Source organism: Mustela nigripes, chromosome 4, assembly GCF_022355385.1.
Source record: "Mustela nigripes isolate SB6536 chromosome 4, MUSNIG.SB6536, whole genome shotgun sequence".
Classification (NCBI taxonomy): domain Eukaryota; kingdom Metazoa; phylum Chordata; class Mammalia; order Carnivora; family Mustelidae; genus Mustela; species Mustela nigripes.
The window spans coordinates 189575031-189591991 of NC_081560.1; the positions used below are offsets into that span (position 1 = coordinate 189575031).

Sequence of the window (16961 nt, forward strand, 5' to 3'; positions counted from 1 at the left end):
ACATATTCTAAACGACTTTTTTAACTTCAGAATTCTCAGAAAATTGACCGATTAGATGGTGCGCATGCCCCTGAGTTGACCAAAAAAGTTCAGCGACATGCATCTAGCGGCTCCTTCCCACCCAGTGGTAACGAGCACCCTAGAGAAGATCTCAGCCTTCGCCTGAAGAAGTTAACTCACGCCGCCCCTTGCATGTTGTTTATGAAAGGAACTCCACAGGAGCCGCGCTGTGGTAAGAAGCTGCTTTTCCAAGGACACACACTGAACGGGTGCTTTACGAGTGGGGGCGCGGCCAGGTGCCCGTCTCTGTTCTGTCCGTCGCTCTTATACCTGTGCTGAGGTGCCTTTAGAAAATCCGGAGAGTTGTAATTCCCACTGGCGTTCTGTCGTGTGGTGGTGAGAGTTCGTGTGCAGCAGACACAGAGAATGCTGGAACCCAGAGGCATCTTAGAAATCATCTGATTGAAGATTTTTGTTTTATTTACATAAATACCCGAAGAGGGGGAGGCTGATCAGGTCACCTTGGAGCGGAGTTGGGATTAGGTTCCAGCCACCACGTTGCTGTCACCTGAATGGGCCTTTTGTCTGCTCAGTTCATTTTGCTATTAACAGTTCCCTAGCTTTCTTAGCAGTCTCTCTCGACTCGTGTCATCCAGATTCAGCAGTTTAAAAATATGTAGAAGTTTGGTGGCGTTCCTGTCTCCCCTGTGCTTTTACCTTCCTTCTTGTCCCAGAGTCGAACTATGTGACTGCAGCGTTCACCTGTTGCTTATAGGTGCTAATAATGGAAAGATTCTGAATTCTGTGGCTTATAGTCACTCTTATTTTCTGTACATATATGCTTGTAATTTTGTCCTTAAGTGAGTTTTAGAGTTTATTCGACCCCTCTGGTATTGGGTTTATGTTATTTTCTTTTTACTATGCCTAGTGCAGCGTTATTATGCTTCATAATTGAGCATTTAATGCCCTTTGATGGTGCTGTTGAGAATCTGAGAGTGTTTGTTTCAACTGTACAGGAGGGAGTTTATTAAGATACGCAGCAGTAAAATAGAATGTGCTACGGATCCAATTACTGCGTGTCCAGTGTGACTTTATAAAAACAACCCAGCTTCCAGTGTAAATTTAATTGTAAGTTCTTCCCTATATGGTTAGCAAATTACATATTAGATTATGAAAGTCTAGTTTTAAAAATAAAGTTTCATCTTGAGGCCTGTCTTAAAAAGGTAAAGAAGTGGTTCCTTTTTCTTTCAGTTCTACTTGAAAAATGTCCTTGCTACTATTTACATATCAGGTAATGCCTGCTATTTATATGTTGAAAAACCTCGTTTCTAGGGGCACCTGGGTGGCTCAGGGGGTTAAGCCTCTGCCTCCAGCTCAGGTCATGATCTCAGGGTCCTGGGATCGAGCCCCACATTGGGCTCTCTGCTCAGGGAGGAGCCTGCTTCCCCCTCTCTCTCTGCCTGCCTCTCTGCCTACTTGTGATCTCTCTCTGTCAAATAAATAAATAAAATCTTAAAAAAAAAAAAAAAAAGAAAAAGAAAGACTTCATTTCTACTAGAATTAAGCCCAGATAGCAACAGCCGGCCTTTGTTGTGCTGGTTTGTTTTTAATAGTGGTTGCAACTGGTTTACTTTCTCTCAGGCAGGAAGAACATTTCTGATACTTTCTGTGGTGACCTGAGAACAGGGACTGACAACACGAGTGTGATGGGTTTTATTCAGTGCCTTCCTTGCGTCCTGAACCGCGGTGACTGCTGTCAGATGCTGATGAGCCCGTGGGACAGGTTCTTCCCCGTAAGCCTGCAGTAAAACCCATCGAGTCCTCTCTTCTTGGGATTGGCACAGGAGCCTTCTCTCTTGCCTTTCTGAGTGAGAGCCTGAGAGGACAGGCAGGTGGTTAAAGTGCAGCTTGGGAAGAGTTGCTAAGCAGCGGGGAGGCGCTGCGGTGGGAAGCGAGGTGGCCCGTGTCCGTGCAGGTGAGCTGCATCCCAACACCACCTTATGCTCCTGCCCTGGTGATGTGGGTACCGGTCAGTAACCCTCCCTGTGCCCTCAGTCCTTCCTTTGCTGGTGTTGGGGTTGGAGCCGGTCTTGGAGATCCTTTTCAGATCAGGTATTGTATGATTATTCAAGTAAGTTAGAATGACGCTTAGAGATAGTCATTTTCCTGCTTACCTTTTTATTAGACTTAATGTATAATATTTTTCTAGCCATTTGTATATTAACTGCCTGACATTTAGAAGACTATAAATAAGGTAGAATAAAAAGGAAGCTTTATAACATGTCAGAACACTCTGAAAAACACAGTATATTATAGACATTTAGATAATAAAAGATGTAATTAGGGAATTTGAAAGAATTTTTTAGATATATATGATTTACCAGTTACAGTTCCATTCCAAACAAGTACTTGTTTTATTCTTTGTAATTTCTTAAAAACATTTTCTCTATTTTGGAGAGAGAGAGAGAGAGAGATTGATTGATTGGCAGAGGGAGGGGCTCAGAGCCCGACAGCAGACTGGATGCCACGACCCCAAGGTCATAACCAGAGCCCAAATCACGAGTTGGATACTAACTTGACTAAGCCCCCCTGGCACTCCTATTCTTAATCATTTTTAGAATTACATTTTAACAGGATTCTGTTTCCTAATGTCCTGATTTCTGTAACAGCATCATTCTGTACCTTCTGTCAGAGGTAGTAAATATGTGACATAGGGTCAACAGATCTTTTTAGAATGTAGGTATTCTTTAAAAAAATATCTACTTAAGGATCAGCTGGAAGGGGTTTTTGCTGTGACTGCCCTGCCACTTCCCTCACTGACGCGTCTCTGGCCCCGTTTCCCCCTCTCTGTGCCCGCGACACAGCTGTCCGCCTCTCCGGCTGTGTTCTCACGCGGGCGCACCTGACTTTCACTCTCATCCTTTCTGCGCTGCTAGGGGAGGGGGGGTTGCTCTTGTGTCGGCACATCGGAGACGGAGGGTAGCCAGAGTCTCCTTTATAGAATCAGCAGCCGTTCGTGCTCATAGACGCACCTGGCTGGTATTTCCATGTTTCGTACAAGATTCCCGAGGAAGGCCCTGCCGTCGGTAGCACCCAGGGCTCCCTTGGGTCCCGTTGTGGAGTAGGGCTGTGGTGAGTTTTGATGAGCTGGCCCTCACCTTGCTTTCGATTAATCAAAAACCATTAGTGAGTAACATTAAATTTTTTCTCAAGGAAGCCCTGAAAGCCATTTCAGGGTCTGCTGTGGAGCCCGCTGGCTCTCAGCTCGACCCTGTCTCCATCGTTTTCCTTTTGGGCTCTACCGGCAGAAAAGTGTGTTTGTGTGTTATGAGCCTGGTGCGTTGATAGGGTGTGGTGTCTGTTGTTGAAGAATCAGATCATCCTTATTCTGTGTTCCTCAGGAGGACAGGAGAGAGAGGGCGCTCATGTTTTAGGCAGATTTTCCAGAAGCACCGAGATGTCCGTGTTTTTGAACAGAATGTCAAGTCTTCGAGCGCACCGGTTAATGACGCTATTGGGGAGTTCTTGTGTTCGTTTCCGTCAACAAGACTTTGAGCGAAGCAAAGGACATTGGAACCACGGGACAGACATTTCTTCTGCAGGAGAAGTCCCCCTTAGTGGGGTTTTCTTTTTCAATCAGACACAGCAGTGTAGGTTCAGAAGTGGGTTTTAGGGTTTTACTGGGACTGCATAGTGCTGGCCTGGCTGAGGTCAGTGCACTGTTCATGCCTCCTGTTGTGAGTACAGACAACCGTGGACTGAAGCACTGGTTGTGCGGCAGCTAAACGTGGTTCTCCCTTTTGCAAATATTTCTATGGCATGTGTGCATTTTTCTTAAAAAAAAAAAAAAGTGTGTAAATATTGTGTTATTGGTAGGAAGACTTCTCACTATTTTATCCTTAAGCATAACATTTCCAGTCTGCTACTTTAACCCTTAAAAATGAAACATTACCCATCAATCTTTCTAGTCTGCATGTAATTGCCTAAAGCTAAAATAAAGCTTTTCCGCAGCCAGTTACAGTAGAAATGAGTTAATATATTGGCAACAGAATAACCATCAGCAATCAGCCGTTAGCTGTTTACTAATGAACTCCCAGATGAATGAAAAAAATCTCAGAATCAGTGTTTTACTTCAGGCTGTACATGAACTTAACACTTGAGTTGGAGGAACAGCAACTTATATGCTGTACAAATAAATACCAGTGCTTCATCTCAATAAACTGTAGATCTGAAAAATGTCTGGAGCTCAGTAAAACATCCAGGTTTTAAGAGTAGAAGTGTTTTTGCATGACAGCAGGTGATGCCCATTTTTGCAATTAATCTTACACCGAATTTTATGATTTGATTTTATTTCAAAAGGCTGATGAAATCCTGCAGAAATTTTGCCCCTGAAGAACAGGTGATTTTCTCGTGAATTATGACTGTTTGAAAAGAAGGATGGAAAGTGAGAGGCGTGATACAAAGTATTGAAAAACAATTGGGAAGAATTAGCTTATGGAAAGAAAAATACCCTCTTTTCAGATAAGACTAATAGATTTACAAAGACTGATATTCACACTCTCGCTCTCCAGTGCTAATGTCATAATCAGAAAATGATGTCAAAAAAGTACAGGACAAAAATGTGTCACAAAAGTATAATAAAATCATGGAACATAAGATTGTCACTACAGTGCAGTAAAAAAAAATCACATTACATACTTTAGGGAATGTAAATAGTTTTAAAAAAGAGACTGTCAGGTTACGGTACCAGATGAGAAAGAACAGTGTCAGTCTGTTGACAGTGCCTATATAACAACAGAGAAGACAGGTTTGAAATTCAATGCACCAGTTTCAACTGAAAGAGCACATTCCTCCTTGACTTTTAATATATTCTATTAGAGATGGCAAAAGACAGAGAAGAGCTGGACCGGGCACCCAGACCTAGTACAAGGCACTAGAAACCAAACAGTTGGGTTTCCATTCTGTGTGCACAATGAGTGGCTAATGATGGCTGCTGTGGGGCCTTTCCTCCATCCAGTGGTGATTCCTAGAGATTCACAGACAGCAGAGCTGGGAGGGATGGTCTGGGGCATCCGGCTCCGTCCTCTGATTGGTGGGGAAGTGCAGGGAGCGAGGGAGCTGGTGCAGGCCCCAGCTGCTCGTCTCCCTGCTGGACGGAGCGGGTGCCCGGGCCTTCTGGCTAGACTTGTTTCCCCTCCAACAAAAAATGTGCCTAAGAGTAAGAGGAACATTGATAAATATGTACAGACTTTTAGACTCAAAAGTGTGCTTTACACTAAGCCATACTGGAGCACGTGATACAGTTCAAAGTCAGATAAGGGGTTTTTGGAACTCATTTTTCTCCTTACGTGCCGCATAGGCGTGCTGATGAAGTCGTGGGTGAGACAGGCAGACTCTGGTCAGTAGCTCATGTGTGCTGTGAAGCAGTATGAAATCACGGGTATGAGAAAGAAGCTAAGTTCTTGATTTTCTTTTTCCTATGCAGGTTTCAGCAAGCAGATGGTGGAAATCCTTAACAAACATAATATTCAGTTTAGCAGTTTTGATATCTTCTCAGATGAAGAAGTTCGTCAGGGCCTCAAAACCTATTCCAACTGGCCTACCTATCCCCAGCTCTATGTTTCTGGAGAGCTCATAGGAGGACTCGATGTCATTAAGGTTAGAGCTGAGAAGTCTGTACTTTGTGATGGATTTTCATTTAGAGATCACTTTTCTAAGTGCAGTAATCAATCTAGAATATAAATTAATTTCTGCATTTACAAAAATGAATCTGGGATGCATATGAAGTATTTCTGATGAGTTGATTGATATCTGTGTTAAACAAAGAGATTTCTGTTGTGGTGAATGTTTTCTTAAATTTAGACCTGGGTTTATTTCAGGAGCTGGAAGCATCTGACGAACTAGATACAATTTGCCCTAAAGCCCCGAAATTAGAGGAAAGGTAAGTATTTTAAAACTTTCAAATAGTCTACTGTTTAGTACTTTAAAAATATTGCTTAATTCTTGGTTTTTGCATTGCTCTTTCCATATAGATCAGGGATTTGTTTTTGTGTGCCAAGCATAATTGTGTTGTTTGCAGTCAGATTGGTCATGCAAACTTGGGACGGTCTCATTTGCACTGGAGAAATTTTTACACGAAATTAATGATTAGGTGGAGGGTATTCTTTGTTTTTATGGAAATATCACTGTTTCAGTGGAACAACTCCGTTTTTCTCTGTGTTTTGGAGCTGGGATCCAGCAGTCCTGGGCCTCAGGTAGCAGTCCCTGCCGGTGGCATCGTCAGAGCGCTGAGCGCGAAGGGTGCCGATGTGAGGAGCGCAGCTTTGCGTGTGGCGCGCGTCAACACTTGAGTCTCACACCGCCTTTCTAACCACGAGAACCGAGAATTCAAGGACATTTTGGAGCTGTAAAATCGGTCTTTGTTTTATGAAGGGTCTCAATCAGCTTTTAAAGAGTGTGTCTTATGGAAATTTCGGACTTTGGCCTGTAGGGAGGGTTAAAGGGATCTTCATTGTGATAAATTTGAATTAATGTAGAGATTTAAAGAAGAATTTTATTTCGAGATACATCAGTGTATCAGCCATTCATAGTTTGGGCCTGAGCCTGTAAGGTGGAACTTCCTCTTGGAATTTTCTTGCTATTGAGCATTTTGAGAATTTCTAAAATTGTTTATAGTAGCACCTTGTTTATCTGTCCTTGATTAATAAGTAGTATCCCATATATGTCAAACTGACCTGTAAGTGCCACATTTTCTCAAATGATTTGTACCCTTTCTCGCCTTTTGGATAGGACAGTGATGCTCCTAGTCCCTTTGTGGACTGCGCCCCGAGTTGTGTTCTTCGGGGGGAGGGGCAAAGGGAGAGAGAATCTCAAGCAGGCTCCACACTCAATGCAGAGCCTGATGCGGGGCTCGATCTCACAACCCTGAGATCATGAGCTGAGCGAAATCAAGAGTCAGAGGCTCAACCGACTGGGTCGCCCAGGCGCGCACCTAGTCGCGTTCTTTTTCATACCCCTGGGCGGCTCGTGGAGGCGCTGCAGCCTCCCACATCCTCTGTGCTTGCTGTGTGCTTGCGTCTGCTTCCCGCCTGTCCTTCTCTGTCAGATACACTGTTGCTGTCGTTGTGTCCCTGTCTTCATCACACCTGCTCTCTCTTCCTGACGTGCCGTGTCTGTCCCGTGGCTCAGACACCGAAATTAAACCAGCCAGAGTCACAGAGAGGTTGTACAGGGATGTGTCTTCGGTGTACTCAGAGTGATCCCTTGAAGGACCACCAGAGCACAGAGAGCCGGAGCCTGAGCTCTCCGGTCTGGTGACGTCTCTGCGTGTGGGACGGAGGGACACGTTTGGGTTTCCTGGATCCAGATGGTTGTGTTACTGTCGGTGACAGGTGGTGATCAGCGCCGTTTTTCTTACTTCTTTTCGGAGAGTCAGTCCAGAGTACTCTCTCCGAAGTGATCGTGACCTAGCTGTGAGCTAGCGAGTTGTGTGCTTCGTTTGTGGTCACTTTGTTCTCTGAGGGGGTGAGCTACGAGTGACCCAGAGCACCAGTGGGAGGAGGAGCCGGTGGCCTGACCACCACGGGGCTCGGAGGGTCTTCAGCAGCCCCTTCTCATGCCGCAGACTGTCCTGAGCTGGCGGACTGGACCTCAGGCTAGACACAGACAGCGGGCGCTCCTGGCAGCAAGCGAGGGTGCGGGGTGTGAGAGCCGGCAGGCAGGGGGACACAGACTGAGGGTGGGGGCGCTGGACTTGAGCCGCTGGTGCTGCCGGGTGTCGCAGCCCTTGGCACTTCCCCTGCTGCTGTGACCTCGTGGGCGCTGGGGAGCGTGGAGCTGTGTGCGGCCTCGCAGTGGAGCAGGGAGCACACAAGATCCTGGTTTTGGAAGTGGTGGGTGGGCTCCGTGTATGGCCCCTTCTTGAACAATTCCTTATTGAGTTGGTTATTATTATTTTTTTAGTGCTGTGAGTTGATGGGCTTGAATTGCAACTTGAAGGAACATTCATTGCCTTAAAAGCCATATTGTGTTTTATGGTGGCTCAGGGAGTGAATGAAATAAAGGAAAATGTCAGTGCATTTGCTTGTTTAATGCCACTCAGAGCTGTGAACTATCATCCTGCTCTCCTTCAGATATGCATGTTACTCCTGAAGCGGAGCAAAAGTGGTGTTTAATAATTGAGCTGAGCCATTTTATATCAATTTTTTCTCTTTAGGCTCAAAGTACTGACAAATAAAGCTTCTGTGATGCTCTTTATGAAAGGAAACAAACAGGTAAGGAACTCAAAACTGGTTTTATTTGTAATTTCTTTCGATGTTAACATTTGCAACAAGGGGACACTTAAATCTTTTTTCCTAGCTGTGGCTAATGAAGCTGTAGTGGCATCAGGAAGTTACCAGGCCTTAATTGGTGCTTATGGAGATCAAATAAAGTAATCTGCATTTTGCCTGACTTCATCGTCAGCATCTCAGTGGGGCGCATTTCTTTCTGCTGCCAAACTTGGTCAACACTGTTCACTCTGTCCTGGTGCCGTTAGCTGCTGTCCCGGCACCCGTGTAGGCCGTGGGCTCCTGTACTGGGCTCTTTGGTCCCAATACTTCCGGAGTACAGGGAGCCTTGTAGCTCTTGGGGTGCACAGCCCTAGATCACCCTTGAAGAAGTGAGCACTGGAGAAATAAGCCCCATGGCATCGTGTGTGGTCAGCACCATTTGGTGAATGAGTGAAGCAGTTTGGCAGTTCTTGTTTCCAGTGGGTTGGTTCCCGTAGCTTTTTGGATGAAGATACATGTTGGCTGGGCGTCATTTTGAATATCAAGTTTGATAGATCACTCCCCCCAACAGCTTGAGCAAAACTGATGATCGTTTGTACCTGGACTGGAACGGAGATCTCCAGACACCGGGCTCTGCTACCTTCCTTTATTCGCAACCAGTTGCGGAGGTGGGCAGAGGGGGACAGTGTGGTCTGTTTCGGAACTGGGGAGGCTAAAGCCCTGAGAGGCGAGGCTGACGGAACCGAGAAACGCGTATTTATGTTCCCTGCGGCTCTGGCAGTGCCCAGGTGTGTCGGCGGCCCGCTTAACCTCCCCGGGTGTCACTGCCCCGGTGTACCTGGATGGGTGCCTCAGGGGTCATTGAGAATGAGGTTGTGGTAGCCAGGGTGAGAGTTAACGTAACAACTAGTTAACGTAACTAGTGTAGTGTAACTGTTACAGTGAAGGTAGCGACTGGGAAGCTGGTGGTAAAGGTTTCCGCATCCTGGGGTCACTAGGGTAGGACCTAGATTCTTTGAGTGGTTCACTGATTTTATTAAAACAAAATAGAGGAAGTTAATATTTCTCAGGATAAAGTTACCGTTTTATATTTTCTTGGTGATTTTTTAAAGCAAATTTTTATTCTCAAAATTCTCCAGTGTTTTCTGGAAGTCTGGCTGGTGTTGATATCTTTGGAAGCAGAATCATTTGTTGAGAAGTTTATGTGGGGCCTCGCAGCTCCATGCGATTGCAGGGACTAGGGGCCCGACAGGAGCCATGTCGCAGAGCCATAATCTCAAAAAAAAAGTCAGTACTCTATAAAGATACATTTTACAAAACGGGACTGACTGTCTAGTTCGGGACGGGGAGATAGGATTGTCATCATTGCAGAAAGGCTAGGTGAGTTGAGCTCGTCTGTTGAGAGTGAAATGGAGAAGGAGTCGCACTGGAGAGCGTCAGGGCTCCACTCAGGAAGGTTAGACCACAGAGCTTGTCAGGTTCCAGGACACGTGTCCTCCCCGATGGTCAGAGTGTGTATGCGCTGGGGTGTGTCCACGCCACCCTGGTGACCGACGTACCATGGGACCATGCCAGTGGGCTGCATAGAAAATGTAATACATCTTAACTCATTTTTTTTTCTTTTTCTGCATTTAGGAAGCAAAGTGTGGATTCAGCAAACAGATTCTGGAAATACTAAATAGTACTGGGTACGTAAATCTTAGTTTCAAATGGTGTGTTTAAGAAGTTCCAACTTTTCGGGGCACCTGGGTGGCTCAGCGGGTTAAGCCTCTGCCTTCGGCTCAGGTCATGATCCCAGGGTCCTGGGATCGAGTCCCGCATTGGGCTCTCTGCTCAGCGGGGAGCCTGCTCCCCCTTTCTCTCTGCCTGTCTCTCTGCTTGTGATCTCTCTGTCAAATAAATAAGATCTTAAAAAAAAAAAGAAATTCCCACCTTCCAGTCCTGCCTCTGATGCCTCTTAGTTATTACGTCTGTAGCTATTTCCTTTATTTTTGCGACAGTGTTTTGTGAATGATGTAACAGACCACAGTAGGGTTTCCTGGCCAGTGTCAACCAGTTGGTCCATAAAGGAGCTTCTTAGAAGGCGATCATTAAAGTTACTGTTTGTCTGCTTTCCCAGAAGGAAGTCCTTAACATGTGTAAAGATATTTTAGAGAAAGTGTATCAGGTTTTTAATTTTCCTTAAAATTACTCTCATTTCTAAACAGTTTAAGAAAGGGCTGGGGCATCTGTGGAGGTCGTTAGGTGCATCTGAGAAGTGGGGGAAGTTAAATGGCTGTGTTCATGCTTTTCAGTCTGCTCATTGGCCATGCTGACAGTTAAGAAAACTGCATTGAGGGGCGCCTGGGTGGCTCAGTGGGTTAAAGCCTCTGCCTTCGGCTCAGGTCATGATCCCAGGGTCCTGGGATCGAGCCCCGCATTGGGCTCTCTGCTCAGCAGGGAGCCTGCTTCCTCCTCTCTCTCTCTCTGTCTGCCTCTCAGCCTACTTGTAATTTCTGCCTGTCAAATAAATAAATAAAATCTTTAAAAAAAAAAAAAAAAAGAAAAGAAAACTGCATTGATTTTTCTGCTTAAAAACAAAACCACTTGTTTGGAGATGTTTCACTCATGTTCTATAGAGTTTATCAAATGTTTTGGCTTTTTAAAAAATTTCTTTTCTCACTATAGCTTCTATTTAATATTGTAAGTATTCTAGCCATAGCTTTAATCAGATTAACGAAACCTATGAAGCTATGGGGAAGGTAATCTCTGAAATACGTAGATATTCATGGGCAGGGTTGAAAGTAGTCAGTTGTGTAGCATATGTTAAATATAACTCTAGGGACATAAAAAGCAAGATGACTGATTTCTTCACAAGAAGATTGTGACAATCTGCAGAGCAGAGTCTGATGTCTTGTCTTGCTCCGGCCTGCCCCTTCCGCACTGCCCGTGGACGTTGGAGAGGCGGGCCAGGTTCTGGTCATCAGTTTCTGTGGCCTGCTTTCTTTGTCTTCCCTCTGTCATAGCTCCCTGGCATGGTACGCTCAGTCCACCTGTCCCTCGTGACGGTGCGTCCCCTCGGGGTGTCCCTCCATAAGGCTGTGAGGCCAGAGTGCCGCAGTGCCGGGCTGTGGCGACCCATGTGTCTGGTGGAGGGCCTCCAGAACGTTGCTTTCTGCACCACCCCTCCTGGTCTGTTTGATGTTTGGGTTTGCAAGCCCGGCTGCCCCAGAGCAGAGGGGCTTCTTCTGAGATGGAGTCCTCCCACTGCGGACCGGTGATGTGCGGGGCGGGAGCCTCTCTGGCTTTTTAGTGTGACCAGACTGATCTCGCTGAGAGCCGTGGGGCCGGAGAACGAGCTCCTGGTTTTGTGTTCCGGCGCCTCCACTCTGATGCTTTCCCTCCACTGGCCCAGTGACACATGTCTTGAGGGGCTGTGTGCCAAGTGTCCACCGCATCTCTGTACAAGAACATTCAGGAGATGCATTGGCTATTATGACCACACACGCACACACACGCACGCGGGCCCAGTACCTCCTAGGACCCTCGGAGATGGTTCTGTAACTCATCACTTTTATGACATTGTCCAGATTAGCACCTGCCTCCTTCAGCTCACCTTGAAGGGCAGCCTCCACTGGGTCTTTTTTTCTTTTAATTATTTTGCTCTTTCAGACATTCCTATTTTGTTACTTGGTGCTGATTTATTGTGTCATCTTATTTATTTGTTTTTAGTATATGTGCTGCCGAAGCGAGCACTTATTTATTTGTTTTTGACTGTTTTCTGCACCATGGACCATTTTCTTGGAAACTTGTTTACAAGTGAGCAGGATCTCCCTGGAAAGGTGGTTTGGGTTTTAAGGAAATCGAAGTTTTTACATGTGGCATTTGCTTTGGCTGGTTTTGGGGACTGCACATATTCCCAGTCTCCCTGTGGGAATCGGTGCGACACTCACGCTGATTCCATGACCACCTGATGGTGACATCCCGCCGAGTACGTGTGCTTGGGTTTCCACGCAGTGACTGGCACTCATTCTACAAGTGGTGTTCCTTATACGGCGTGAAGCCAGACCGTTCTCGCTGGTGTCTGCGTATCGAGAGCAGCACCTGTGCGCTGAAGTCTGATTATTTTCACGTAGGAAAGCACAGCTCCGTAGGGTGGCGTCTGTTGGCGGTGTCGTTGTCCCGGCTAGTGAGCCTCTGGTCCAGCTGTGGGTGTCCATGGGTGTCCGTGGGCCTCAGTGCTGCTCCCTCCTGCTCCCTGAGCACCTGCTAGTAGGTCAGAAGCAGCAGCCCCGGGGTGGGCGGTAGAAATGCGGTGTTAAGGACAGACTTACTTTGGGTACAAGTCTGACCTGCGGGTTGGCACACTGCAGCTGGTCGCCGACCCGTGCATATACAGTTTTACTGGTACACAGCCGTGCCCACTCCCCTCGGCCCTGGCCAGCTGCTCCCGTGCGGTGCAGCCCAGTGAGCGGCTGCAGTGGACTGGCCGACAGAGCCTGTGTGTTGACCGTCTTGCCTTTTGAGACAAGGTTAGCTGACCCCTGTCTAACCCAGTACTGTCTAGAGAAAAATCCAAATAAATTTGTATCTTGGGCTGACTTGTTCTGTGGGGTACCTGACGGATTGAAGAGTAAAGTCATTTCCAGTGTCCACTGTGAATGTCAGGAGCAACAAAACTCTTTCCTTTTCTTGACTGTTTCTAAAACATGAAATAGGTTTTATAATTTTTGTTTAATGAAACTATTTCCTTTTAAAATGTTTTCTCCTTTTTATAGTGTTGAATATGAGACATTTGATATATTGGAGGATGAAGAAGTAAGTTCTATGTTTTATGTTTCTTGACCTTTGCCTTAGTTTTACTCCTTAGGGTCTTACAGTAAGGCTTCAGAGTTCCTGTTGTTTCCGTAGGTTCGGCAGGGGTTAAAAACTTACTCGAATTGGCCCACGTACCCTCAGCTGTATGTGAAAGGGGAGCTTGTTGGAGGTCTGGATATTGTTAAGGTAAGTTCGGAGTTCATCTGGTATCCGGAAGACGGAAATGTTGGCGTGTTTGAAAATTATCCTTTTACACTGAAAGGTAACTGTGGGGCTTCCTTGAGTGCTTTCCTTCCTGGCCTCCTGTCCGGTCATCTCTGACCTGGTGTTACCATTTCTGTGTCTGTAGTACCGTGTTCTTTCCCTGCCCCTGCGGGATCAGACCATCCTCACCCTCCCCTGAGCCAGTCAGGTCATCCCCCTGCCGCGGGGCCTTCTGTACAGCCGCTGCCATCTCCTGAGGGACTGCCCGCTCAGGGCCAAACTAACTTGGCATTCTGACATGTTCTAATTATGGCCAAATTCAAAATCTGATTTTTACTCCCACTCTGCTAAGTCCATGTTTTTAGCTTTTCTTTCCTCATCTCCTCTGCTTTGGATTGCTGGCACGTTCCATACTTGCGTGTTTTCTGTGTCGCTCAGGGCCCCTCTTGTCTACAGGGATGTTGTGCTCCTCCTTAAGTTCTGTCCTTTTATATTTATATCGTACTATTTTCTCGTGTTCTTTCATTTTGCCTTGTGTGCACTTGGGGGATGGAGAGGAGCGCACCAGGCCGTGGGCAGAGGCCGGACTCCCAGTGCTGCCTGGCCTGCCGGCTGTGTGACAGATCTGAGAGCCAGGGCCCCGGTTTCCCAGAGCACAGGGCGAAACCACGGTGGCCCATCTCCTGTCCACCTCTGGTCTCAGATGCTTTAAACCTGGTTAGGTCTGTCAGGTTGTAAGCATGTTTGGAGAATACATCTTTGATGATTAACTTACTCCTTTGGTTTGCTTTCCGTAAACTCTCAGTGAACTTCAGTGGGCCTGGCTGTCCTCCGGGCACGCCCGCCCGATGGCAGCTGTGTGCTCCCCGGCGCAGTTTCTCCGCTGGCACAGGGGAGCTGCGGCTCTGCGTCCTCTAACCCCCCACCCCAGCTGGGCATCGTGGTGGTGGGGGAAGGTAGTGGTGGGCGGGAGTGGGGGTGCCCAGGACGGGGCCTGAGGAGGAAGCCTGGCTCTGCTCCGGGAGCACAGACCTCCTCGGCAGGAGCGGCTGCTCCCGTGTCCAGTGCTCCGGCCGGCCTTCTGCTTGCCTTGCCGGTTAGAAGAGTCTCTCTGAGGGCAGAGGTCTGACTTTGTAAGTGGAAAGCACGTGATCAGTAGCACTGTTTTCAAGTAAGTTTTAGCTTCTATTTTCATCACGTGAGAGGACCCAGCCCAGCGCTCAGTGACGTCAGCTCCGTGGGCCGGGTCGTCTGGTCCGCCCTGGCACAGGAGCCCTTCGCCGCCGAGGCCCCTCATCCTGCCGGGTTCCCCACGCAGCCCCTCTGCCGCAGCGGTCCTCGTTTGACTTCACACTTCTTAGGGCACTGAGTGAGGTGGTTTTCCTAGTAAAGGGTCTCATTCCTGGAGGAGAAGAAAAAGTTGAACATAGTAGCTCTTGAGTAGCCCAGAAGCACCAAAAATGCATGTGCATCTGTTGTGTTATATGTACTTGTATTTGTTTAAGACACAAACAGTCTTCAAACCCCAAATACTCTGGAGCCTTTATCGTCTGAGTGTTTTGTAGCCTCTGCCTGAGCCACTGTTAACGCTTGGGAAGATAATGCTTGATAAATCTCATTTAATTCTAAAGCTGAGCTTTATGGGCGACTTCTCTGTAGGTGTGTATCCGGACGTTAGAGGACTCTTGTTCACCTGCTAAAAACTCACATTTGGCAGTGTGGGACAGCGGGAACGTGTGCCCCGCGAAGACAGCTGGGGACGGTCAGGTTGCCACGTGGTGGTTTCCTGGAGAGCCCAGTCCTTCACCTCTAGTTCCAGGACGTCGGTGGGTTCCGCTGTGTGTGTTCTGGCTGGCCTTCGGGGCACCGGGAGCCTTTGTTGTGGAAGGGCTGGATAAAGGGGCTACCCCGTGATTCCGTGAGTCGGTCAGTCTGGTGTCCTGCGAAAAACGGCCACTGATTTAACAGGTCAGTGCTCGGCGCCCTGCTGCAGAATGTGTGCCCAGACGGTGAGACTGTTCAGACCAGCTCGGCTCCCGGTAGCAGCGGTGCTGGTGAAGAGGGTCCCACCGCGTGCCAGCCACGCTGCCTCTGTGCTAGGCCGTCCTCACAGTGCCCTGAGATGAGGGGACACAGACCCACAGAAGTTCGGGCAGCCAGGAAAGCTGTGGCTGCCGGGCCTTGCCACGAGCTGCGTGCTCCCCACTCCCCACCGCCCCCCCTGCCCTGCCCTGGCCCAGGTCTGGCGCTCAGAAAAGTGCCGCCTCCTCCTTCAGTGCCGTAGGACGCCTGCTTGTTAGCAGCCTGGTGGTAGGAGATCTCAGGATATCGCCGAGTACGGTCTGCATTTGTAGGACCGGATCATACCTGTTAGGGTTTAACCAGCGAGGCGGTCAAATGGATTTTAGTGGTTTTACTGATTGATGTTCATGTTGCTTAGTAAGAACCTGAATACTGACATCAAGTTAAGTGCTTATCTCAAACTAGAAAGTCTCAATTACCATTTATTGTCACATTTTCAATTTGATAGCTGTGTTCCAAATTTTAAATCTGAAAGCAGAAACTATTTCTGGATGTTGATGTGTTTTTAGTGGTTTTTGGCCTTTATGTGTACACTTTGTACGAGTACTGTGGTCTTTCCGGGCTGGCCTGAAATCGTGATCCCGTGCGGCTGCAGGTGTCACGTGGCCTTGACCAGCACGTTGCTGCTTTCTTCCACATTCGTGCTTGCGCGTCGCTCACGGTTGTCCCCCGTATTTATTGCTGTTGTTCAAATAGGAGGCGTCATTGTGTTGCTCTGATCGTCATCGGCGTTCATGCTGAAGGAGCTCTTGGGTTTTGAGTGCCTTTTGTAGCGCGATGGTACGCTCTGGTGTACGGCATGGCACCTGCTTCCGGCGTGCTGGTGCGCGGGAGTTTCATTCCCGTCCAGTGTTTCTTGTTCGCAGATCGGGGTACAGTCTGGGATGGTTCAGAGGTTTCTGTTTTTCATCTCTGTGCGTACATACTATCTTTTCTGTTTTTGTTGTTAGGAGCTGAGAGACAATGGTGAGCTGCTGCCGGTGCTGAAAGGAGAGAACTAGGGAGCGTCTGCTCGGCGCCGAGCGCTGCGGGAGACCGTCGCCACGGCCGGGCCGCGCGCCACTCCGTTCTCAGACCGCTGCTCACCCGTTAGGCTCGGTGTATCCCACCAGCTTGTGCTAAATACATGTATGTTTTGTTTGTTTTTCACCAAACAGGATGCAATAAACATCTTCAAATCCGATTAAAAATACTTGTGTGAAAATGCGGTCTTTTTTTATAGATGTTAGATATATAGTAATTAGCCAACTTTAAATTTCTTTCTCATACTCTGTGGGTACCTGATAGGAGCTGAGAAGCAGGCAGGCTTCAGAAGATGCAGAACAGTGATGGTGTCTGAAATCCACAGTCCTATTTAGAATAGCTCATAGACCAAACCAGTGGCTCCCCTCAATGGCCAAAGATCTCTTTGCAGCTTGGAGAAATTCAGCTGAAAATGCGTTTCTGACAGCGCCCCTGCATGTGGCCCCAGTGAGACCGCAGAGGCGATGAAGGGCTCAGCTGATTCGGAGACTCGCGTCAGAAGGCCCCAGGGCACGTGTTAGCAGAGGACGATCCGTGCTCCTGACTGTTCCTGGCCTCACGCTCTTCACAACGGGAGAAGAGCTG

The 16961-nt window shown here is 47.7% G+C and overlaps 1 protein-coding gene across 1 annotated transcript in view; it reads left to right on the forward strand.

Annotated features, from left to right (window-relative positions):
- The window catches only part of GLRX3 (glutaredoxin 3), a 33181-nt gene extending 16638 nt beyond the window's left edge, over positions 1-16543 (forward strand). Inside the window, exons 4-11 of the mRNA XM_059398839.1 lie at positions 31-232; positions 5486-5658; positions 5880-5941; positions 8216-8273; positions 9906-9958; positions 13028-13067; positions 13161-13253; positions 16304-16543. Coding sequence (XP_059254822.1) covers positions 31-232; positions 5486-5658; positions 5880-5941; positions 8216-8273; positions 9906-9958; positions 13028-13067; positions 13161-13253; positions 16304-16354 — 732 coding nt within the window. The 3' untranslated portion in view covers positions 16355-16543. The remainder of the gene's footprint in view (positions 1-30; positions 233-5485; positions 5659-5879; positions 5942-8215; positions 8274-9905; positions 9959-13027; positions 13068-13160; positions 13254-16303) is intronic.
- The last annotated feature ends 418 nt before the right edge of the window (positions 16544-16961 follow it).